Here is a 24,688-nt window from a genome sequence, read left to right as displayed (position 1 = left end):
GGCACAGGGTCGGTGCCACACAGATGTGCACTGGCTCTAAGTGGGAGCAGAGGAACCCCTTAAAAATGGGGTGACTGCTTTGCTGAGGGGAAGGGGAGGATAGGAGGAGGAGAAAGTATAAGCAAGCTCTGCCCTCAGTGCAGGCTGCACCAGGAATCTGCGCGAATTATTTGTGGATGGAGCACTTGTAGGGAATTCCCTTTTGCACCATGATATTTTACTTGGCGGTTATTTGATCCCCGTGTAGCTTACAGGTTTTGAAATAACTTCTGTGTTTTTTAAATAGCTAAGGAAGATCATTGGCAAAAGAGGCGATCCCTTTTATGAAGCACAAGAGAACCACAACTTAATCGGCGTCGCCAACGTCTTCCTGGAGTGCCTCTTCTCCGACGTGAAGCTGCAGTACGCTGTGCCCATCATCAGCCAGCAGGGCGAGGTAACGCGGAGTGGCACCTTAACCTATAGAATCCATAACGTATCCAGTGGCGGGCCGGGAAAGCTTTGCCCCGTGGGTGCTGCTGGAAGACTTAATGCACAGCACTTCTTAAACAAGAACAGGGATGCTTCTCATCTTGTTTCCCAGGGAATGTTTTGGAAGTGGTATCTTTCCTTGTGATTGCTTAAAGTTGCTCGGCTACTGAAAGTGTAAAATGAATTTCCTGCTATGATTTCAAGTAACTAAGTAAAATTAAGTAGCTTAAGCTTTTGATGTATGGCCTTAAGTGCTCTTTGTGTGTAAATCAAAAAAAATAAAAAAATAGTGAGTGCATGCATGCTTGCATGCTATGTGCAAGCATTTTTTTCATATTTCATTCCTTGTCTTTCCTTCATTTGCTGCTTTTAGACAGAACTGGCTGGTGGTTTCTCTGCCTCCTGGGAGCAACTGTCGCTTTCCTAATGTCTTTACAGCCTTTTTCTTTTTGCCCGGGTACTTAGGATTTGTCTCGCCCTAGGTTGCAGGGCGGCTGCATGTCGAAGTAATGCGGATCACCGGCTCTGTCCCAGAACGTGTCGCAGAAGGGGATGACTCATCTGAGAACTCCAGTGAGAGTGGGAGTCTGGAAGTCATGGATAGCAATGGCGAAATTATCCAGAGACCAAAAAAGCTCTCCTGCAGGGTGAGTGAGAAGACAGACCGAAGTTATATAGGTACAAAGCTGCAAACTGCTACGTAGTTACCATCGAACATAAAATACTATGGGGGATATTGCCTGTTTAACATCCCCTAAGACATTAGGTGCAAAGAGAGACCTAAGTGGGATCCAGCAGAGTCTAGCTCAGTCTGACTGGCTGTAGTTGCTACTGACTGAATTAATTCACTTTAGTTTCTATTATGCGTAGGTCAACATTATAAATACTGACACTACAAGGACTGCCCTCCTTGGCCAACACGGCAAGGAAACACTTTATCCATATAGCAGCATCTTTTTTAAACATTATCTTGAGTTTATTGATCTCTCCCAAGAAAACATATATAATGTTGGTCAGGTAGGATGTGCGTAGCTGTTTCCTTGCAACTGTGTTGCTTTAGTTATTAGATTCTTTAGAAAATTGCTACTTTTAAACACTTTACAACTGAAGAGCATCTCTGAGAGCATCTGCTTTGTCTCCTCAGGTGAAAATAAAAGAAGCGACTGGCCTGCCACCGAACCTCTCCAACTTTGTCTTCTGTCAGTATATGTTTTGGGATCAATGTATATCAACAGTAGTGGCACCAGTGGTAGGTCCAGATGTGCCTTCAGCTCAGAGCAAAGACGCTCATTTTACAGTGACCTTCTCTCACTGCAAGGTAATTAATTGCTCTTATCACATACTCTTATCAGAAGGCTGGTATGATGGAGGAAAAACTACTTAGAGTTTTAACCTTGTCTTCCATGGGGGAAGGAGAAGAACATCTAGTTATATGGCTAATGACTTTCTGCTGTAGTTTAATGCAATAATATTTTGCATCATCATCTCTGCAAAATGTAGCAAGGAGCAAAAATTATTTTGTAATACGCAATCTTTTGGGTTCATCTCCCCATGCCATCTTTACTGTGTATGGAAGCTATAGTTTTTGTAATGAGGTTTTTATTTTGCACTTAGCTGGTAAGTTCAGTAACTCTAAGGAGATTATTGGAGCTGTGACATTTTTATGGAAGTCTTCAAAACATGAAAATTTATGCATTAAATGCATAAACAGGAATTGCTGAGAATATTTTTTCTTAGCCTGACCAGAGTCAGGCCTTATGACCAAACTGTAAGATTTTACTGCGCTCAACTGAGGAGTTTGAATTATGTCATTTAGATGTGAGCTTTTTCGCTTTGTTTCCAGGACTATGTGGTGAATGTCACAGAGGAGTTTTTGGAGTTCATTTCAGAAGGAGCTCTTGCTATAGAGGTCTGGGGTCACAGGTGTACAGGCAACGGCAGCTCCATTTGGGAAGTGGATTCTCTTCATGCTAAAACTAGGACACTGAGAGACAGGTATGAATAAGCTACCCCCAAATTATTTCCACGTAGCTTTCCAAAGTTTTTCTGACACTTGTAGCACTAGCAAAGCTATTACACTGTTGTGACACAAGTGTTTGTTTCTGTGGGGATTTTTTTTTAGGTGGAATGAAGTAACTCGACGAATAGAAATGTGGATTTCCATACAAGAACTGAATGAGATGGGAGAGTATACCGCAGTTGAACTCCACCAGGCAAAGGATGTCAACACAGGGGGCATTTTCCAGCTTAGGCAGGTATGTATCTTTCCCTTGACATCTCATTTATGCCAAAGTTCCTGATTTTTATTCTCATCTTCCTTTTTTTTTTTTTTTTTTTTTTTCCCCCCCTCTGTCTGTGTGTGTGTGTGTGTGTGTGTGTGTGTCCCTTCTCTTGATTGCCTCTTCAGGGCCATTCTCGCAGAGTGCAGGTGACGGTGAAGCCCGTGCAGCACTCGGGCACGTTGCCCCTCATGGTCGAGGCCGTCCTCTCAGTCTCCATAGGAGGTGTGACAGCCAGGTCAACTAAGCTGCAGAGGGGCCTGGACAGCTACCAGGTAGGGCAGCTACTTCTCCAGGCACTGGGTTATTTTGTGTAGGGAGCACTTTTCCCTCTCCTTTTTTTAACCGTTGTTTAATCTGCCCAACACAGTCTCCAAAAGAGCCCTTAGCGCACTGGCCCGTGCTTTTATCCTGCAGGTTTGCACGTGTCTGAGGATAACAGGTAGAATGTAAGCCTATGGCACTGGATCTACTGCTTTTTCTGCCTGCTTATCACTCGGTATATAACTGAGAGCCAAGTGTAATATTTGAATATGCACAAGACAGCAGGAGTATGAAAGTGTGGCGGGGTGTTGTTTATTTGGTTTATTTTACTTTTGTGTGTAGGGGTGAAATATATGGTAGCTTTCTCACTCAGTTTTCCTCCATTAAAAGGGATGCTGAAAGTTGAGGAGGAGGAAAAAAAAAGAAATTAATTCAATAGGTGGAGAAAATATTTCGTAATGAGACCCTGTTTGTCTCTTCCAAAAGGACTGAGCTGTTACTTGATCACATACAGTCATCACCAAATGCCAAAGGGCTCTTGAAGCTAGCAGAACAAGCTCTTGATAAGAATAAGTGGCTTGAAGCCATTTGAAGCTGATACTGGCCAAATTCATACTGAAAATAAAGACCTCTTTTAAGGGTAAGGGCGAGGAACAAGTAGAAAGAGACCACCTAGGGTGGTGAGGAAGTGAGTGGGTGCATTTGTCAAAAGTTACATTCAGAACCACAAGCAATTAGCCTAAATGCAGATGAAACTGGAATGTAAAGGATGGTGATATACTAGGGCAGGCCTTTTCTGGGACTACATTCAGTGTGGGGGTTGGTTTGTTTGTTCGTTTTTTCCCCAAATATATTCACCAATAGTGAGATGCTATAGTCTATAGGAAAGAAAACTCTCATTCTACCTATTAAATGGAACTCTAATGATTTGAATTTTGTAACTTCAGAATTTTACGGTTTTCTGTGGCAGAAATGTTTGTATATACCAGTTTGGGGGTATTTCTGTGAGTTTCTGTTGAGAAAAATGCATGTTCTTTTGTGTTTTACAAAATTTATTTTCTCCTACCAGAAGGATGATGATGATGGTGGTGATATGGATAGTTACCAGGTATTGCTGCTGTTGCTGTCAATCCTATGGCATGGGGCACAGCTAATGCTAATAGCCAGCAACTTCCAAATGAATAAGCATTCTGGAGCGAGCAGAAGCAGCTTTGACACACATCCTGTGCATTTCAGAGGCTCCTTGGGCTATAAAACGTTTCTATTTCAGTGTGTCCTGTGACTTTACACTCTTGCAGTGCTCTTTTCGCTAGCACTCAGCAACCAGCTCTTCTAACTGACTCTATGAATTGCTATATGAACATGAGCTTAGCAACTTCAGCTTAGAAAGAAAATAGCTTTTAGAAAATATCTTAGGAAAGAAGACTGCAGCTGCATGAATTTTTGCCAACCAAAATGTGCCACACAGATTTTTTGGTTTTGTGGGCTTTCTGTTTTCCTAAAGAAAATGTTCTTTTCTTTTAAGCTATGCAGTTCTCTGAAATGCTAGTGATGAGAGTGCAAGTTATGACTGCAGGAAATACACAAGTCCTGTGAAGCATTTTTGTATTTCAAGCTCATCTAAAAGAAAGCAGACTTTCAGCTTGGCTTTCTTTGGGATAAGTAGATGTCACAGCCACAATTTTACAAGTGTAAAAGAACAGTCACATAAAAATGATAAAAGGGAGAGGAGGAAATACCTGTAAAAGAAAAACACAGAACCTCTTTTTGAAGCCTTAATTACAGGGCTTTACAGAATTTAAACCCATTGGTCAAAAACGTTCCTATCCCTGAGGGGAGTTGATGAGGTTTCACGGCAATCTCAGAACTGTCAGTTAGGCACTAACTTCTTGCGGGCTGTTTTTGCGCTTCCTGGCAAATCGGGGAGAAGAACAACCTACATCTCCCTGTGGGACCACAGAGCATGATTGCATGATGGGTTTTGTTTGCATGAGAAATCTCTTAATTTGCACTGATGGCAGCTGCCAGCTATGGAACTTCGGGCAGGTTAAGGGAATACTGACCTGTCTGATCTTCAGGAGAACTTATGATCAACTGCTGATACCTTTTTTGTTTTCTTTTCCTTACTGTTAAAAAGTTTGATTGTCCTTTGTATGAATGATTAGCTTAGTCTTATACATAATTCTATAGTACGACTGAGGAATAGTTTTCTTTTCCTCCTGTTGGATTTTGAGACTCAAAAGCAAATGAGCTTCCATTCATGGGTGATGAACTTCTTGATCAGTATGCATGTTATTGGGGGGGAAAACTGTTTTGCATTGTACAAGCTGCTCAAAAGCAATTCTGATGACACTGCCGGAGAGCTCTCTAGCCTGTATTAGGCTGAGGTCGATGTTAACTGTCCTTTCTCCTTTGGCATTAGGAAGAAGATTTAAACTGCGTGCGAGAAAGATGGTCTGATGCACTGATAAAGCGCCGAGAATACTTAGATGAGCAGATTCAGAAGATCAGCAATAAACAAGGTTTGCAATTTAAAAACTTGGGAATTTCTCTTGCAAGCACTTGGTTCTCCTTAATATCAAAACCACCATAAATATCATGTTCATCTTTGTACTGCAGAAAAATCAGAGGACGATCTAGAACGGGAAGCCCGGCTCGTGGAACAGTGGGTAGGGCTGACGGAAGAGCGGAACGCCGTGTTCGTGCCCGCGCCAGGCAGCGGAATTCCTGGCGCCCCCGCAAACTGGTATGTGTCCCGAAAAGCTTGGGAATGCCTAGGGTTTTCCTTGTGGGAGCATTGCAGACTGCGCAGTAAAAACCTGAGGATGGACTTTATAGCTGTCTGTGGCCTCCTGAGCTGGCACAGTTTACACCAAGCTGGCAGAATGGCTAGAAAATCGGGTTGTAGTTTGAATGTAAAGGCAGGTTTGCTTAATTTATGTGTCATATGAACTTTCAAAGTTACATATCCACTTCAGTCCATGAAAGGCTGCTAGCTTTTATGTATAAGATGACTAAAATATATACTCTTATTTTATGATATTATGTAAAAAGAATCAATTTAGTAAGAAACTGATCAGGACATTGAAAATTGTCATTCTTATGGCAATTGAAATGTGCTGTGCCATGTGAAATAGGTTTTAGTAAAGCTCTACATTTAGTTGTATATGTGGATATACAAAACATTCTTTATGTGATATATGCACCAAAATGTTGAGAGCTTTAATCATTGGTTGCAATTTCTATGACCATTGCCGTGAGTTTGCCCATACTCACTTAATTTAAGGTTAGTTTAAGCCTTGCCTTCCTTGTTTAAACAGCAAACCATCTGTTTTGTTTCAGGGTTCCCCCTGCAGGAATGGAGACGCACATCCCTGTCCTCTTCCTTGACTTGAATGGTATGTTGCAATGGCACGTGAAGGCTTTTGGTAGAACGACAAAATTTAGCTTGGATCAGTCAGTTGATAAGTGGAAAAGTGAATCTGAAATGTCCAAGAAAATACCAACAACTTTCGGTGCTGACACCGGCTGCTATAACTTTCAGAATGTTGTTGGGTTTTTTTTTTCTCTTTATCTTTTTCTTCTGAATCTGTGTATTGGAATAACTAGGCACAACAATTTTAAAATTTACAGGAAAGAATTGGGGAATATATGAGTGCATGGATAAACAATGCAACAGAAAATAGCATGAGAAAGCAAGTTTAATGAAATCCACATTTCATTCAAGCACCAATAGAAAATCTCCCAAGTGTTAGAGCACTGAGATAGCTGCAGGGGTTTGAACAGCTGGTTTCATGAAGAAGGTATTCAGGGTGTGATGAATGTTTTGTTGGGGTATCTAAGCCTTCTCCCACTGAAGACACTTAGTCTTCCGTGTGAGAGAGCTTTTGGGTTAACTTCCTAGGGCACAGATAAGGAGTAAATACGAGGAGACTACCATGAGGACTGTGTTCAAGAAGTGCTTAGGGAGCAAACTGCTAAGCCTAAGCTTGGGCACGAAGCAGAAGAGCATCCACAGGCTCCCTCACACCCAGCACTTGCCTAGGCCAGGAGGTAGGTTCAGAGAGGCCTCACACTAAGGGCTGCTTTTCAAAGATGATGAACATTCCTCGTGTGTGCTCACAAGAGATGCTTTTATTTGCTTGTGTTTATTATCAGAGGAGAGTTGGCAGGCAGAGAGCCAAATGGGATATTTAAACAGATCCATGGATCGTTGCACAGCTGCTAAAGCCTAATGCAGCCAGAAATGTTATTCTTGTTTTAAGATTCCCTGATACATCAGAAGTGATTTAACTCAAAGAAGAGCTTGTCGGGCTGACATGTGGAATTTTCTGGCTCAGTGAATTAATTTTATGAGTATCTAGCTGTAGTTTTGAAATCTGCTCAGGCCACATGTGAGAGAATGAGTTTGGAGAGAGGCAGCTTGGCTTTCCTCCCTGCTTTGGTGTGCTGAAGTCATCTTCAGATGGCTTCATTCAAACGCAAATATTGCCTGGTAGCAAGATTGCTGTAGCAGGGAAAATGGATAGGATTTTATGATAACTTTGCCTCTCTCCATTAATATTCCTTGTCATCCTTTTTCTTGCCCATTCATTTCCTTAGCTGATGACCTCAGTGCCAACGAGCAACTTACAGGTCCCCATGCATCAGGAGTGAACTCGATACTACCAAAGGAGCACGGGAGCCCCTTCTTCTACCTACCCATCATCAAACACAGTGATGAGGAGGTACATAGTCCTCTAGGCAACAGTGACTTGCAGTAATGCTGTCTTCTTTTGTTCCCTTTCTGCTTGTGTATATTTAATCTTTAATTCTATTTTTGTCTTACAAATATCTAAATCTAGATCTGCCTCTATTTTTTGGTAAAGTTGTTTAAGATCTGAGAGAATGTGACTTGTTGGTTCTTCTGCCTTAATGCAAAGGCAATGAGTTTTAACTTTTTTTCTGACAAAAGAGTAGTTCAGCAGCCTGACTCAAAATCCCTCCTTCTTCTTGGCTCAGCCCTTCATCATCCCTCTTTCATGCCCTTGGTTCTTCCAAAAAAAGTCCTACTTTTACTGTCCAAACCAGGCAAAGTTGCATGTTTAAATAAATCGCTTTTTCCTTTGTAGCTCACAATTCCTTTTGAAATAAAAAGTTTGAGGTTTGATGGAGATTAATGGTTCTGAATTAGTGGAATTACTAAACTTCCAATTCTTCCTCTTGTACCAGTTCAGTTAAAGCAATAAGAGTCTGTTTCCAGGATAAATGAGATGCTGAGTTGAGGGGAAGGCAAAGGACAGAAAAATGTTCTGCAGGATGGAAAAGCGTTTATTTTGCATGGGTCTTAGCCTAATCCAACACACATGGAAGTTTTCCTGTTGAATTTGATGAGCTTTTAATATAGTTGCCAGAGGATTTGTATTCCTTTGCCCAGTCTGGCTTCTGCTTCCCCTTGGCCTGCAGCGGTGCAGGTTTGCCCTGGGCAGGCGCTCGCTCACGGTGCCGCCCCCCAGGCTTTCCTGCCTCTGTCACGCTGCCCCCAATGAACCCCTGGCTGCCAAGGGGATGACTCGCTCCATGTTGTTCAGTGGTGTTTATTTTTCATTACAGAATGGCTTTGGTTCTTTTAGATGGCTCTAAGTTATCCCTCCCGTTGGTGTAAGCGAGTTCCTAATTTCCCTTTCTCCCCTGTGCGGGTTTGCCTGCGTAGGTGTCGGCCACGGCCGCCTGGGACTCCTCGGTGCACGACTCGGTGCACCTCAACAGGGTGACTCCGCAGCACGAGAGGATCTACCTGATCGTGAAGGCCACGGTGCAGCTCAGCCACCCGGCCGCCATGGAGCTGGTGCTGCGCAAGAGGATTGCGGCCAATATTTACAACAAGCAGGTAACAGGTTCACAGTAATCTTGTGTCGCTTGCTCCCCTTAACTTCCCAAGCATCTTCTCTTAGCTGCTTGCTTCGTTTTGCATCAGTTTAGTCTCTGCTGTGCTTGTGAAAGACAAAACCCCGGCGTTAGCCTAGATTGCAGTGCACGCCTGGCGCATCGCTTCGAGCTCTCCAGTTTTCAGTTTAGTTGGTTTCAGAGTAAACTCGTGCTACCACTGCAGCAGCAGCAGAAAAAGAGTTCCAAAGAAGACCTTCTGTCTGGAATAACCTGATATTTTTTGATTCTGAGAAATTTGCAGTAGCTTATCTAATATGAGATCACTCCATTCCTGACAGTATCTTGGAATATTCAATGTAAAGGCAATGTATTCTCTTCCTTTCATTTTGCTATTCTGCTAATTCTAAATAAGGTCTGTCCCCCCCTCCCCACCACCCCTGTGTCCACGTTTTCTTCCAGCTGTTCAAAGCTGGTCTCACTTAAGGTGCTTTCTTTGGCTGCAGGAGCGGATTCTGCTCTTTATTTGCAGTGTGTGGGTTTAGGCAGCTCGATGCTTTCTGAAACCGTGTTCGTTTCCCTTTCCTAAGTGATCGAGACATTGAGACAATGTTTAAGATTTTTGGCAGGAGGAACCAAAAAAAAAAAAATGCTGTGGTATTACCAAACATCTGGTACACAGTTGAATTCTGCGCCTTTTGTATTTGCTATGTTGTCTTTTGCACATTTCATTTGTCCAAAATGTCTTATATTAAATGAAAATCAAGTTTCCTGTCAGTGATCTAAAGGGCTGATTGACAGTGAAAGAAATTAAACTTGCAGCTTATGTGAAAACTGTTTGCTGTTGCAATTATAGGTAGAAACAGAGTTGCAGAAATCAGGGTTTGCTGTAGTAAAGGAGTTTTTATTCCTGTTTAACAGTCACAAAATGAAATGTATGAGTATCAGACTTCTACAGCTGCCTTTTTCTCAGTTTTTACAAGCTTCTTTTACAGCTATTTTAAAAGCATTAGTGCAAAATGGGAGTAAATTGTTGCTGATTGGACTTGGTTAGGTTTTGTACTGAGCATGACTGGATAAAGTACACAGGTTGTAACACAGTAAAGAATGCTGAAACTGTTCTTTGGGCTGAAAAGTAACTTAGAGAATTATTGTCCTGGGAAATGCACTTTTGTGGTAAAATGAATTTTTGCATTGCCACTTCTTAGTGTCAGAAATAATCATTTTTAACATAATAATTCTAAATTACTTTGTTTCTAGAGTTTTACCCAGAGCCTGAAAAGGAGAATATCCTTGAAAAATATATATTATGCCTGTGGAGTGACCTACGAAATAGTATCCAATATCCCAAAGGTAAATTAGACCATATTTCTCTGGCCAGTTCACTGAAACACAGAGAATGACCAAAGAGAGTGGGAGATGCTGACTGGGAAGTGCATATTTGGTATTGCTGGAGGAATCTTGCCCAAGTTGTACGTGGTGAGCTCCTGTATTAAGTAGCAGCAATTTTGAAACGACATTGGTGTTTAAAGGGGGAATAGAGAGGCTGCTCTAAAGCAGATATAGGTCAATGACCTGGAATAGCTGGAAAGATTAGTTTGACGGCAGTATAAATATCTCTATATACACGACTTGTGCAAATTTAAACTTCTAAAACTGATTTTAAAGGTAAGCAGTCGGGCCATTGGAAACATAAGTAGGTTGGTCACTGTGTGCTTGTCACTGCAGTTTGGGAAGGAAGCTGCTCATTCATTGCTAACGTAGGAGGCTGCAGGTTGAGTTCTCCTCATTCTTAAAGGAGATTGACTGCAACAAATGTACAAAACTAGCCCAAGCTTGAGCTCCTCTTAGTTCAGCATGATCGCTACCTGCCTTGAAAAGTCTCTGCTCTGTGTAAGGATTATGGAATCAACTTAATTTCCGGGATTAGATGGTCTAAATAAAAGAATTAACACATTCCAAAGATTAAAAGCAGGCTCTAAATTAAAGAGCTTAATAGTGCAACTTACAATTTAGGCTACAGAAGAAATTGAGGATCGTGAGACCTTGGCGCTGATGGCTGCGAGGAGTGAGAACGAGGGGACGTCTGATGGGGAAACCTACATGGAGAAATACACCCGGGGCGTCCTGCAAGTGGAGAACATTTTGAGCCTGGAACGACTAAGGCAGGCAAGTATCAGGCAGTTAAAACAGGCAACTTTAAGAAATGTTTTTATTGTGATTTGTAGAGATACTTGATGTTTTTGATTTTAGAATATTAGATATGGGAGGTTTGGAAGGCTGCCTTTTTTGTTTTTGTTTGTTTCTGTTTTTTTAAGAGAGAGTGAACGCAAATATTGGCCAGGTAAATGTATCTGTGCTCCTGTGAAACAGCTAAAGCCCAACACTGGTGAATCCACTAACTCCAGCTAGTGGGAGCTTAATAGAGAGAACCTGAAAAAACAAGGGCCACAGAATGCCAGTTTTGTATGTGTAAATTAAGTTGTGTAAATATATAAACCTTGTTTGCAAGTAGCTGCAATTAGCCCTACTGTGAGAAAAGCCTCTACCCTGCTGATGGCTTTGCAGGAGGATGGTGGTAAGTTGCCCAGCTTTGCTAGGAGTGCATCCTTTAAGGTGCCTTTCTCCACGCAGGCAGTGACAGTGAAAGAAGCCCTGTCCACCAAGGCGAGGAACATCCGCCGGAGCATCAGCTCGCCCAACGTCCACAACGTAAGGATCATTTCTGTGCTCTCATAACGCGGTGCTAATCTGCTCTTTTTTGTCTCTGTGCATATGCGGGCACGCTTGCGTGCTGAGGTAATATGTAATTGTTGCCATCCATCCCTTGTGTATTCTAGAATTAATGCAGCCACTATAGAAATGCTGGCCCAAGTGGGAATGACTCAGAGGGATCATGGAGGAGAAACAACTCCCCACAACTCTCCATCCTACAGGATTACAAAGGGAGAGGGGTGGTGTGGGGAAAGTGTGGGCTAAACTCTTCTCCATTTAGAAAAAAAGTAGTTGTGGAAGTAGTTCAGGTTCCTGGCTGCCCTAATCCAGAAAGCTTTTGCTTTGGTTTTTAAAAGCCCTATTTTAATTTTTTCCCTATATAAGGGCTAGTTTCTGCTTTATGTATATTTTGTGAATGTATTTTGTACTTTGTGAATTCACCTGTCACCCGCTCAAACCACACAAATGTTGCTCTCCTTACAGTGTTAAGCGAAAACAAAATATAATGTTTGTTAGGACTAAAGAATCAGAGCATCTCCTCAAGGCCTTATACTTTAGGAATACAAGCTAGGCATTTTCTCATTCTGCCCACGGGTGTTTTGTAGGTGTCCTGCAGCCGATTAGATCTTTCTGCCTGTGATGAAGATGACAAGGTAAGCAAATTTCAGAGCTCATAAAAGTGAGCAGCACACACTTTCAGTGTTTATCTCTTAAGACATATTTGAGGTTTGGGGGAAAAAAGAGGGGTTTTTTAAACTGTTTATTTAAATAATACAACTGCTAAATGCTGTACTAATAATATTTTGCATTATACCTCTTTTTGTCCTCCTCTACCCTTCATGTTAGGACTGTAAAAGCTGACAATTAAGAGGAAGTGGGAAACAGACAGGAAAACCTAATATATTTCACTAAATCTTATTCAGTCCTAAATAGTCACATGAGACAAAACTGTTTCAAAGTTGCAGCTCGTTAGCTGTCTAAAAACAGAGCCCCATGTCTGCATTTCAGAATATTTCAGAATATTTCAGAATATTTAAGGTTGGAAGGGACCTCTACAGATCATCTAGTCCAACCTTCCTGCTCAAGCAGGCACACCTAGAGCATGTGGCACAGGGTGGCATCCAGGCGGGTTTTGAAGACCTCCAGAGTAGGAGACTCCACAACCTCCCTGGGCAGCCTGTTCCACTGCTCTGTTACCCTAACAGGAAAGAAGTTGCTCCTCACCTGGAGACGGAACTTCTTATGCTTCAGTTTGTGGCCATTACCCCTCGTCCTATCGCTGGCCACCAGTGAGAACAGCCTATCCCCTTCCTCCCTGCATTCTCCCTTCCTGAACTTATACATATTAATCATATCCCCTCTGAGCCGTCTCTTCTCCAGAGAAAAAAGGCCCAGCTCACTCAGCCTCTCTTCATACGAGAGATGTTCCATTTGTTCCATTTGCCTATTAATTTCTCCATGTTTGCCTATATCAGAGTGTACATTTGTTTTTTTGTTTCTTAGGGTTGGTCTGAAAGTCACCTAGATATATCTGACTGTTCTTCCAGTTACCAAGATGTTTCATGCTATGGTACTTTACCCAGGGAGTCCGCACGCAAGAACAAGGATGGCAGTGGTGAGACTGTCAGATACACCTGTGATGACCTTCCTCTTAAATTGCTTAAATTGCTGTTGGGCTGGAAAGCACATTCCTGCCACTCAAAATTGGAAACCCAGTCCTCAGTGCTCTTTTTTCCTCGTAAATACATTATCCAGCTTCCTGCTTTAGCAGCTGAACTTAATCTGGAAACAGATGGGAAAAGAGAAGTGCATAAAGACATGCAGGAAAGGATGAGAAATTGGGGTGCCAAAAAATAAGAGAAATAAACTAGATTGGAAATGAAGCAAAAATGGAAATAAAGGAATTACTGTAAGCTTATGAATTTGAAAATGAACTCTTATCAAACGGAGAAAGACTTTTTATGGTTTTCTGGCACCATTTGGATATTTGGTCTTGCACATCAGTGTGTCACAGGTGCTTTGCTTGCTTTTGGTCAGCTTGTAGCAAGATGTTCCTGAGCAGGCCACATAGAGAAGTGCAGAAGCAGCGAAGAGGGAAGAAGAACTTCTTCTTTGCTGCTTTGCCTCTTATTTTCCTTTCAGTCACACTGATGTTCAGGCCACGTCCTGCTGTTTTTATGTCTCCAATGAATAGGAGAAATGGGGGAGCCTTGGGATGCAGGAGGCAGATACTGCTGCTCTCTGATTTCCTTCTATTTCCAGACTCCCCAAAGGGACGTAGTTTCCCCTCGTAGAGCTCTACAATATCTCATCCTTGGACAGTGGCTGAATGCTGCAATATTGCCTGATACTCTGTAGCCATCTGCGTTACAAATGCATGGCTCCTTTACTATCAATTTAGATTATTCTGTTGCGGTTAAGATGTGAAGAATTGAATAAGCTATGTGTCTATACATATAATTTTGTTTCTAGGTGTCGTATCAGAGAATTCCCATGCTTTAATGGCAAGTCCCTTTAAAGCATTTTCTCCTCAGCCACCAAAGTTTTTCAAACCATTAATGCCCGTGAAAGAGGAACATAAAAGAAAGACCCCACTTGAAAGGCGACCTCTGCTTAGTCAAGAGGTAATTTTTTTGTGAACAACCTTGTTTTTATGGACATATTTATTTTGTGTGCTTGGAAAATGGCTTGCAGCATGCAGCTTCCACAAGAAGCCTTTGTAATTCTCTGCCAAAATTAATTAGTTTGCAGATTTTTGTTTCCTATACCCTTTTTTAATATCTGCACCACTAGGCTTGTTTCACTCGGGCTCTTTCTGTGTGGGGCGCCTGTGTTCTACTCTAACAGCCCTTTGCATTTTCCTCAGCAAGAGGCTGATGTGTCTTGTCACTGCAGACAGTAGCTCTGTCAGAGGGCGCTCCAGGCCGCCCGCAGTTCTGACCTTTCTTCCTCGTCCCAACGCGCTGTCGAGAGCCCTGCACGAGTTCCTGCCGCCCGGTTCTGCGCACCCCGCGCGCTGCCCTTGCACCGCCCTGCCGCCCGCTAACCCACACGCGCCCCGCGTCGTGGCGTGTTCGCCGTGTCCCAGGCTCTGCGGAGCGCGCCGGGGCGCCGGGCCCGCGGCACGGGCTGCGCGGCGGCCGCGCCGGGCAGGGCGAGCGGCCAGCAGCAGAACCCTGTAAGAGCTGCCGGGGGCTTCGGGCTGCTCCGTGCTGGGGTAAGGGAGCGAGAGGGGCTCCGCGCACCTAATCACTGCGATTGACGCTAACGGCTGTAATGAGCAGATGCTGCCTGGCTTGTGGATGCGGTCCGTGACTGGAAACAACTCGGCTGATTTCCTTGATTCATGTGGGATTCTTTTCCTGCAGGAATGGGGAGGGAGGGGATGGGAGGCTCTAATAGAGCGCACAAGCAATCCAGGAGCAGGGGGGTGGGTGAACGCTGCTGCTGTCCCTCTAACGTTACCTGTGTGTGTTACCCAGATCTTGTGACTATGCCCCAGAGTAAATGGAATGGCCCCGCGTGGTGTAAGTAACCGTGTGCCGAGGTGTGAGCTCCCCCAAAAGCTTCTGCCTGGCTGGTGTGGAAGCCGTACAGCTAAAATGAGGTGGCAGCTCTTGGCTACTGGGTGGCCTGTCCCCCCCGGCCGGTGCTGCGCTGAGGTGGAGGGTTTCTGACTTTCCTGCCCCCCTGTCCAACGCCCTCCTCGCTGCCGCTTCAACAGAAGGTCATCACTTCTGCGCTGGGGAAGGCTCCTTCTAAGGGCTGCGGAGCTTGGCTGTAAATATTGGCTTTAATCTGAGCTTTGGACTTCAAATTTGGAACCTTGAAATGATTTCTCTTAAGAGCTCTCTTAAGATTTCTCTTATAGGCCTCTTATCACACAAAGGGCCCCTAATGGGCCCTTCCAATTCAGCAGCTTCATTCTGGCCATATAGCCAAACAGCTGAGAAATTTCTCGTTTCTCCTGATGCCACTTTGTAGAGGATAACAAAGTATCCGAGGGCTCAGTGCTCACACTCAAGCTTGTCTTCTGTCCGGATAGCAGCTGCTCTGTGCTCCATCCCATCCCTTTTCCATTGTGTGGGTCCGCACGTCAGCTGAGTCACGGTACCAAGAGCGGTATTCAGCATCAGCTGAGTCACGGTACCACAGGATTTTCCAAGGCAAGATCTTTCAGTTGGCTGAAAAGCAGCCTACAGAAACTGAATTGCTACAAACACATCCATAGCATCTCCAGAGCTGTTTTGCCCTCTTGAGCTAAAGGAGGGTCCCTGGGCACCTGGCACGGCCTGGGCTGCAGCCTTTTGCTGTGAGATTTGAAGGCTCCGTCGTGTCCTTCAGAGCTGGAGTGAGTGCAGATCTTGACCAGGCTGGAGTTTTACTGCCCACGTGCGGCTGAAGGGCAGTGTGGGGGCCCCACATGGAGGGGCCTCTTCCCCCTGCCGGACCCACGGTGCTGAGGGATGCTCTGAGCAGCCCCTGTGGGGCAGGGAGCTGCTTGAGCGCAGCTTCGGGCGCTGCTGCTTGGCGCTTGCAGCTGCTGGATTGCACCGGGATTGAAAAATGCACTAGAAATAACCAAGTGACTGAGCAGAAAGCTGGTGGACTTAACTGGGCTAATGCTCTGCATCCAAACAGGCATGAGCGTGGGGTTTGCCCTTATCTTGTGTTTATCTGGAATGTGTCCCTTGGTGTTTGCAAGGCGGCTGTGAAAGGGTTAAAAGCAGAACTAAAGCTGTTAACAGAAATGTTTGTCCTTTTGCTTGGCCTAAAATACGGCAGCCACCCTACAATTCCAGCATTGCTCCCGTTTGTGCTGAATATTGCAAGTGTTTCCGAAGAGCAGCTTGGCGCAGAGGCGCGCGGCGCCGTGTGCCTAGGGCGCCCGGCGTTGGGACCGGAGCCGCGTCCTCACCCGGAGCGTGTGTGAGCTCGCCTGTCGTGAGCGCGTCCCGAGCTCGTCTGCCTGCTCAAGGCTGTGGAAAGGGAAGCGCCTGCGGTGCAAGCGCTGAGCAGTCGGCACCGCTCCTGCCAAACAGCGGGACAGCAACTAGTGTCCTGGAGGCTACTCCAGAGCCCTAGTTTAGGGATCTGACCTGGATGCTTTAACTTCTCGGTTAGCTACAAAGACGTGTTTGTTGTCGAGCAGCTGTAGGTAGGAAAGCCTCCGTTTGCCTAGTTCTGCCTTAGCTTGTGTACTATTAAATCACTATTTGCAGACTTCTGTCCTTGGTTCTTGCTGTCACCTTCTTCCCCTTATCAGTTGAGCCTGTGTTTTGCTGAAGTCTTTCCGTGGCTTCCCAGGGAAGTGGCTGCAGCTTCATTGCCAGTTCGTCAAGGATTTTATTCTTCTAATCTTCGGTTCTTCCTCTGGCCTCAGCAGTATAGGAAAGTTTTCTTTTCTTTTGTTTTTCTTCCCTCCCTCTATATCCACTGGATTTACAAACCCCCTGAAGTTACTTTATTTCTGCCTTTTTCCCCTCAGGGAGCTCAGAGGAAGCTCCGAAAGCAGCACCGTTTCTTCTCTCGTCGCGTCCCGTTTGCTGCGTTCTCGGGAGCCGGGTTCCAGCAGTGGGGCCGCGTCTCGAGGCTGCCTCTGCAGCAGCCTTCATGATAGAGGGGCTGAAACCCTCCCCGGCTGCCCCATGGCTGCCCACGAGGTTTCTCTGCCACGTTGCCACGAGCTGCGTGTCTGTAGAACCACTTAGGGTTGGTGGTGGCTCCTGCTCATGTTCAGCAGTCTGTGTGAAGCTTCACAGCACTGGGCCCTTCTCCCCAGAGATACAAGTCGCTTCAAAATAACCCCTTCATCCAAACCTGCTTATGAGAAATAACTCTGAGAGGGAGCTGTAAAAAGCACTAAGCAAAGGATGCTAAGCTTATGTCTGAGCAAATACTAATGGTCTGAAATCTGTTTGATTTGTCAGAGGCACTTGGGAAGTAAAGTGTCCTGTTCAGAGGCCCGTTGCTGTGCTAACAAAGATGTAACGTGATGATCTCGGCTTGAGAGGCAATTCTGTGTGCGTGAGCTAACTGAGTTTCAGCAATTACAGGCTCTCTGCATAGACAGGAAAGCACAAGAACCTGAGGTTTGGGGGAGTTTTCTGAAAACGTCATAAAACACGGAAGGGAAAATCAAAGGGAAGTTTTGGTAGCTGAAAGTGCCCTCGCAGAGTGGACTCTCTTGCCATAAGGCAAATCACTGCAGCCGTCTCTGTCATCTTTTTCCTCATCTGTAAAATACTTTAAATATTTTCTTCACTTAAAGAGCATCGAGCACAGTTGTTACAGTCAGTGAGCCTTTGGATTGGGAAGTCCAGAGAGCACCAGGAAAAGGCAATGAGTAAATAAGGCGGTGGTAACGAGGCAGAGGGGCACGGTTGAGTTCCGCTCCTTCGGTCGACTTCCAGGCGAGGGATGGGCGAGTTCGGCAGGACCCCTGCAAGCAGCTGCCAGCGCAAACGGAAGCAGCTTCATAAAGCAGCTCCAGGATAGATATCCTAAATCATGATTTAGGATACAGATGAGCTCATCTTTAACTGGATGCTCCAACCAATGTTATAGCTAGAGGGGAAGTCTCATTGGTGGTGCTGAAAGCTTTTCCAATTTCTCTGGTTGAGCCAGTTGGTCTAATAAGGACCTTTGCCTGCCAGCTTGGTCCTGTGCACATCCTTAGATCATCACAGACGTGCCAGAATACTGTGACTGAAATGGCGTAAGAGTGGAAGTCTGTGCTTAAAAAAAAAATAACCAAGCCTTATGTAAGGGGAGAAAAATGTCTGTATGCATCTGCTCTAGCATTAGACCAGAGGGTGGCCTGTAGCACAGAAGAGCAGGTGCTGTGTCTGCAATAGGCTGTTTAGTTCAAGAGAAGAGTAGGTCGTTGCAGAGATTCATGTTACGCACAGAAAGGATGGGGGAGTCTTGGATCTTACGCTGTGTATGAAACAATCGCCATCCCTTTTCCAAAGGGATGTTTATCCTGAGTTCCATCTCCTGGTTCTGCAAATACATTGCTGGCTGGTCACAGGCTGTGCTTTTTCTTCAGTGATCACTGGTGGTTGGTTTCTGCGAGCAGGGAACTGCTCTGGCTACCCCTTTTTCCTAACGAAATTATCCAGGAAGGTTAATGTTTTTGAAACCTCAGTGTTGTAAGTAGCTAATGCCACCTGACTCTCTCTTGCAGGACTCTGAGGAGGAAGACAGCGAGTTGGAGGCCATTAATAAGAAGTTAAGCCCGCAGGGTTTTCCAAGTTTCCGGCCTTACGTCCCAGAGGAGTTTGCCGACTTCAGTGTTTACAATGCTAGCCTGGAGCACAGGGAATGGTATTCCTCTAAAACGGACTTCGTGAGTTCGCGTGCTCTTGACAAAGAGGTATCCCGCAGCCCCACCACGAGCAGTATCACTAGCGGCTACTTTTCGCACAGTGCCTCTAACGCGACTCTGTCTGACCTGCTTGTTCCCTGTAGTGATAGCACAGAGCAGCTGGCCGCTCCCGCCAGGGAGCTGCTGGAGCCCGGCGACTCCCCGGCACTGCCCCTTGCCCACGAGCTCAGAACTCCTCTCACCAAGGAGCTGGCAGAGCCAGAAAAGGAGCTAGTGACTGCCAAGGTGCCCGCGTCGCCGCTGAAACCGACCAGTGCCTTAACGGAGCAGCCCTGCCTGTGCCGCAACGCCGCTAACACTGACTCCCCGCAGTTCCCCGCAGCCGCAGCGCTCTCAGCGTTAGGTTCCTCCAATGACAGGAGTCCCTGTGGTACCGTTGAGTTTTCCACGCGTGAAGCGACCGTTGAGCACACAACAGACATCCTGGAAGACCATTCCTTCACCGAGTTCATGGGCGTCGAAGACGGAAAGGACTTGGAGCACTCGACAGCTCCTCCAGGCTGTCCCGGCGCCGCCTCCAACGGGGCGAGCGGCTCCGGTGGGGAGCAGAGCGCCCACCCGGGCCCACCGGGCTCCGCAGATCCCGGCGGCGGTGCCGCGGGAAGCCGTGAGGAGGCCTTGGAGCCTCGGAGTAGCCCGGAGGCTCCCACGCTTGACTTCCTCGGGAAGGATCCTTTGGATGCATCTGATGGCGAGGAAGGTGCCCCCACGGATCAGGCCCACGTCCTGCCCAGCTGGGTGGCAGTGGGTGAGCAAGTTTGTGTTGGAAGTAATAAGATGGGCACGGTGAGATACATCGGACCGGTGGATTTTTCAGCTGGAATCTGGATTGGCGTCGAGCTAAACGTTCAGCTGGGTAAGACTGAACGTGCTCCGCGCTCCTGGGGGCACCCGGGGCCTAGCTTAAGGTTTCACCACAATCCTGCGCTCCTCAGGGCTGGGAAATAAATAAAACAAAAATCTCCATCTTACCTTGGCATCCGATGCATCGGTTTTCTGGGCTTTCTGTTTATAGAGGTGCTTTGATAAAAAGAGTTATTTTCCAAAACTCTGTCGGAAAGCCCTATTTTCCTTATGTTGTGCAGAATAATGCTTTCTTTTGAGTGGCAGTTTCCATCAATACCCATTTATTTATTTACAGTAATGGAAAAAAAAACACCTAAAACTGGCAGATACTTTGACCAACATGGGCAGGGCCAATAGTGGAAACTGCAATAGCTTGTCAGATTGCACGGCTGCCTAGAGCTTTCACAGAGATTTTATTTAGTTAACTAATTTATTTTTTACTTGAGGGAAGCTTAGTAATTGAGCATAATGTTTAAACTACAATTTGATGGAATGAGAAGAGGAATCGTGGCACTGTGAGAGTAAGTTTCCTGCAACAAACACTCTTTACAAGTGCTCCAAACAAAAGATCTTTAGAGAAGGGGGTATTTGTAGTGGTTTAGTAGCTTCCAGCACTGCTGAAATTTTAGCTAAGTTTTGAACGTAACAAGTCATTGTTTTTTGAGCTTGACAGATTTCTTTGATAAAACGAACAAAGTTTGAGCTTCTGAGCTTTAGTTACCCAAGTAATATTACAGGGATCGTCTTTGGGTCACGATTCAAACCCAGCTGTGCAGGTTTGCCCTCCCTCGTGTGTTTTACCATTCTGGTTCCCCGCTCAGAAGCAGGGCCCAGCCGCAGGCGGGGATGTTAGTGCTGTAGCTGTAGGCTCCGGGTGCCGGCCGGTGCCCCGCGATTAATCCCCGCTGTGTTTCCTCCCGCCGAAGGGAAGCACGCCGGGACGGTGCGAGGCCGCGAGTACTTCCAGTGCAAGCCGCGACACGGCGTCTTCGTGCGGCCCGGGCGCCTCCGCCGAGCGCCCGCCGGCGCCAGGAGGGCGAGCGGCGCTGGCCGCCCGCAGGCGCCCGCCGCCCCGGAGAAGCGCCGAGGATCCCTGCCCCGCGGCTCCGTGCCCACCGCCAAGCCCGCCGGAGACGCCCTCTGGCACTCGGGAGATGCGGCCGCTTCCGCCTTCTCCAGGAAGCAGGAGAACAGGAGATCGTGGATTAACTGAACGGCAGTATTTTTGCACTTACTACACACAGCGCTGTGTGGGAAACTATGGGATTTTTTGAAGCTATTGTACATTTAAATCTGTCCGTACCGAATGTGTACTCTCTAGAGTCTTTGACCTAATTCCCTTATTTTTTATAAATAATATATATATTATATATATGAATGTGTATCTGTAGGTTGTCTGCCGCTGGCAGATGGGGCTGCACACTAAAATAGAGTTAAAGCTGATCTGTAGATAACCGAGGTACGGGACTGTTTGTTACACCACAACTTGGGAGATATATTTTAAACAACAAAGAAAATATTTTATTGTGGAAAAACAGGATGTAAATCCCTATTTGGAGAAAAAAAACAAACAACACTACGGTTTGCTGTTCTTAATTACCAAAGAACTTGTTTCAGACTGTCACGTTTGCTGTTTGTATCCTCGCGTGGTCAGTGTTTTGCCTGCAAGCTGGGTGCCAAGTAGCCTCCCGCGCGCGGGAGCGGCCGGCTGCTGCGTGTCCTCTCCTCTCCGTGTGGGGAGGAGAGGACGGCCCCGGGGGGCTCAGCTTGGGGGGCTTCTGTGCTCTGGTTTTGGTGGCGGGGGGGAACTGTGGGAGACGAAGCAGCAGCAAATGGATCGTGACTGCAGACTTTGCACTTGTTACTTGCTGGTTGTTATCAAGGTGAAGTAGAACCTGCTCAAGTAATCTTAATCTGTAAAGTTTATTTTAATAGTGGGAATAATGGAGGGATTTGTGTGTGGTGCTCACGAATTCCTAAGAAGGTTGTTCCACGTGTAGATACTGTAGATGCCTGTACAAGTCGTTCTGGATATTTGTAAAGTAACACGGTGAAAATGGGTGACGTGAGTGGCCTGCTGTATCTGTCCTGTGTTCCCTAGCCAGTGAATGAGTGAGATACCTGGGACCTTACTGAAAAGCTGCTGTTTGTTCTTTGATTGTTGTGTACAGTAAGCGGACTCTAGTATTTTGCTATTTACTGTAAAGAACTGTAATTTATATACTGCCATACTGTATTTAATTGGTACAGACCTTTTGTGTGTTAGAATACAGACTGTTTACTTGGGATTTTAAAGAAAATGTTCTGCTTGTATTTGATACAATGAGGTTTCATTATGAAACACTCGACTTCATCCTGTCACTGGTTTATGATGCTCAGATTCAAGGCGCTTTGCGAGGGCACCCAAGGGAGCTCCGAGGGGGAGGCTGCAGGGCCAGCGCTCCAAGGGGGAGGCTGGAGGGCCGGCGCTTGGGGCAGGGGAGGCTGGAGGGCATCGCTCCCTGTAGCGCTGCCCGGAATGAGTGTGGGCCGCTTCCTGAGCTGCTGCTCTCCCTGCCTTGGTGCGCGGGGCAGGGGAGCTGGGCAGCTCCTGCAATGTGGGGTGTCCATGGAGGGCAGCCTGGACACGTTCCTAGGACCGGGGTGTGTTACTAAATGCATCAAGCAGTGGCCCAGCAGAGCAGAGTTGGCAGCTGGGGGCGGAATGAAGCGCATTTGTCCCTGAGGCACCTCTGGCAAAGCGCCCTTGCCTGCCTGCGGGCCTGGCCCTGCTGGAGCAAACTGCTCTGCTCATCGTGGAGGTGCTAGCTCAGGGCTGCTCTCCCTGCACGCGTGACACTGCTGCTGCAGGAAACCACCCCAAGGGAAGCAGTGCTGAAACCGGGTGAGCTGGGAACTGCAAGCATCCACGCTCAGCCCCCTGAGTGTGGGAAATTAGCTCTTGTGCTCGCTTTGGTCATCCTAAAAATACCCTCGCGCAAACCTGCACCCATTCAGCCTCTTCTCACATACTCAGCTGTGTTCTTGGAATAAACAGTTTGGAGAGTTACTGGGGCCCTTTCCTTATGGCAAAGGTGCGTGTGTGTGTGTCTGTACCCACCTGGCACCCTACGCACAGAAGCACTGCAGTCACGGTGCTGCTTTGGCTGTGCCGTTGGTAAGTGCCAGAGCAGCCCGAACAGTCCGGCCTGTTTGTGCTGTGCGCGTCCGGCATAACCCCACGCTGCCGTGGCTGCCCTTCCTGAGACGCCGCTGCGGCTGTGAGCTCTCCAGGGTAGCGTGTCCTGTCTGAGGTGAGTTTGTGGGTAGGAAGAACTCACCTAATGGGAACAATGCAGCCTTGTGGAAAAGGCGGCATTTTATTTGATTTGCTGCTCAAACTTTGTGGCCTAAAGAGAGAAGCTTTTTCTCTATGAGCGACGTTTGAGTAATAGATTGGTGTTGAATGTCATAATCAACTGAAGGATGCGGTGAATTTTGGCCACAGCCATTCCCAACTGCCAGTAGTTTCTCTTTGTTTTTATAAGATATTATCATAACTATGATCTAACATGCATTGTCTAATGAGCCCGATTCACAATCTGTGCTAAGCCCTCAGTTTAAAAGTAAACCAGCCCCAACCGTAATACTGAACAATACGGCAGAAATCCAGCCTGTCCTTTATTGGAGCTGGCAGAACAAACCTGTCACCTCAGTGAATGGGTTAACCCAAACAGTGTTGCGTTATGTTAATCATCAAGATGGGTATGGTGTTAAATTAGATGGCACTGACCTTTCAGCTTTCCTTCCAAGCTGCACGCTTGAATGGAGAGTCAGGGAACGGGAACAGCTGGGGTGCCCCAAGAGGCAACTGCTTCTCCTCGCTTCCCGTATTCCCTGCAGCTGAAGACAGAGGTTAAGATGCTGTTAGGTGAGTAAAGAGCCTCCCCGTGAACAGTGCAGCAAACACAGAGCGGGCTGCAAAGCGCCGGCCCGGCCGCTCCGTGTGACCGCGTGTCTCTAACGGCCCCCGGTCCCTCTGGCTCCCTAATCAGAGGCTGCTCGGGGCTCCTGCCCCAGGGGCAGCCCCTGCATTTCGGTCTGCCCTCTGCGGGGTGCACGTTTTGAGGGACCTGTTCTGTTGTCGAGCTGCTGGTCTGAAATAGTCAAAACAAGAAAATCTCTCTGATAGCTCAGATTTATTGCGAAGAACTGAAGACACTTAAACAGGGGGAAGGGCAGAGAAGGAAAGAGGAGGGATGAAAGCAATTGCTCTGTCACTCCTACAAGAAAACAAGTTAAAAACAGCTGTTCTCATAAAAGCTGTGCAAGTGGAAGGTGGAAGCTTTATTCTATTTAATGCTGTTTTTAAGGCTGTGAATGCCTTGGTGGTGTTGGTAACATGGTGTGCAGAGGCCATGGTGACTGACATGCAAACTGTTAGTGCTGCGCTCAGACTGCTCAGGAGAAGCCGCACCTTTCCAATACGCTTGTGCGTGGCTCGGTGGCACGTGTCACCGCACAAGCGCCTGGGCCAGACAAGCGCGGGGCAGTGCTCGGGGGTCAGCCCTGGTGCCCCTGCCGTGACTTTTCTGTCTTGCCTTGGGGCTGCCCGCCCTGCAGCCCTGCCTGAAGCCAGCGGTGGCCCCTGCCCCGTCCCTCTGCGGTGACGGCTCGTTGGGGTGTGAGACCCTGCCCCGCGGCCTTGTACTTGCTTACAGAACGTGCAAGCGGGGCCGGGTTGCACACGGTAAGGACGGGGAGCGCGAGTCCATGCTTTGCGAGAGGAACGGCGATGCAGCGTTGCGTAAGTCCGTTCGGCGGCGCCGGGGAGCGCCGGGGAGCAGCCGGGGAGCAGCCGGGGAGCGCCGGGGAGCAG

General features: G+C 46.7%; 1 protein-coding gene across 1 annotated transcript in view; it reads left to right on the top strand.

The window, feature by feature from the left end:
* The window catches only part of KIF13A (kinesin family member 13A), a 101,520-nt gene extending 79,436 nt beyond the window's left edge, over positions 1 to 22,084 (top strand). Inside the window, exons 20-39 of the mRNA XM_026047010.1 lie at positions 287 to 436; positions 954 to 1,118; positions 1,616 to 1,789; positions 2,315 to 2,466; positions 2,594 to 2,726; positions 2,879 to 3,025; positions 4,084 to 4,122; positions 5,437 to 5,536; positions 5,634 to 5,760; positions 6,357 to 6,412; positions 7,617 to 7,741; positions 8,707 to 8,883; positions 10,140 to 10,232; positions 10,896 to 11,048; positions 11,514 to 11,591; positions 12,200 to 12,247; positions 13,098 to 13,209; positions 14,067 to 14,218; positions 18,784 to 19,840; positions 20,757 to 22,084. Of these exons, the coding sequence (XP_025902795.1) occupies positions 287 to 436; positions 954 to 1,118; positions 1,616 to 1,789; positions 2,315 to 2,466; positions 2,594 to 2,726; positions 2,879 to 3,025; positions 4,084 to 4,122; positions 5,437 to 5,536; positions 5,634 to 5,760; positions 6,357 to 6,412; positions 7,617 to 7,741; positions 8,707 to 8,883; positions 10,140 to 10,232; positions 10,896 to 11,048; positions 11,514 to 11,591; positions 12,200 to 12,247; positions 13,098 to 13,209; positions 14,067 to 14,218; positions 18,784 to 19,840; positions 20,757 to 21,043 (3,525 nt within the window). The 3' untranslated portion in view covers positions 21,044 to 22,084. The remainder of the gene's footprint in view (positions 1 to 286; positions 437 to 953; positions 1,119 to 1,615; positions 1,790 to 2,314; positions 2,467 to 2,593; positions 2,727 to 2,878; positions 3,026 to 4,083; positions 4,123 to 5,436; positions 5,537 to 5,633; positions 5,761 to 6,356; positions 6,413 to 7,616; positions 7,742 to 8,706; positions 8,884 to 10,139; positions 10,233 to 10,895; positions 11,049 to 11,513; positions 11,592 to 12,199; positions 12,248 to 13,097; positions 13,210 to 14,066; positions 14,219 to 18,783; positions 19,841 to 20,756) is intronic.
* Positions 22,085 to 24,688: the final 2,604 nt, after the last annotated feature.

The sequence above is a fragment of the Nothoprocta perdicaria genome, unplaced genomic scaffold, assembly GCF_003342845.1.
Source record: "Nothoprocta perdicaria isolate Ctin4 unplaced genomic scaffold, notPer1 scaffold_47, whole genome shotgun sequence".
NCBI lineage: Eukaryota > Metazoa > Chordata > Aves > Tinamiformes > Tinamidae > Nothoprocta > Nothoprocta perdicaria.
The sequence above is the reverse complement of the archived record's forward strand: the minus strand, read 5'-3'. Positions and strand labels throughout refer to the sequence as shown.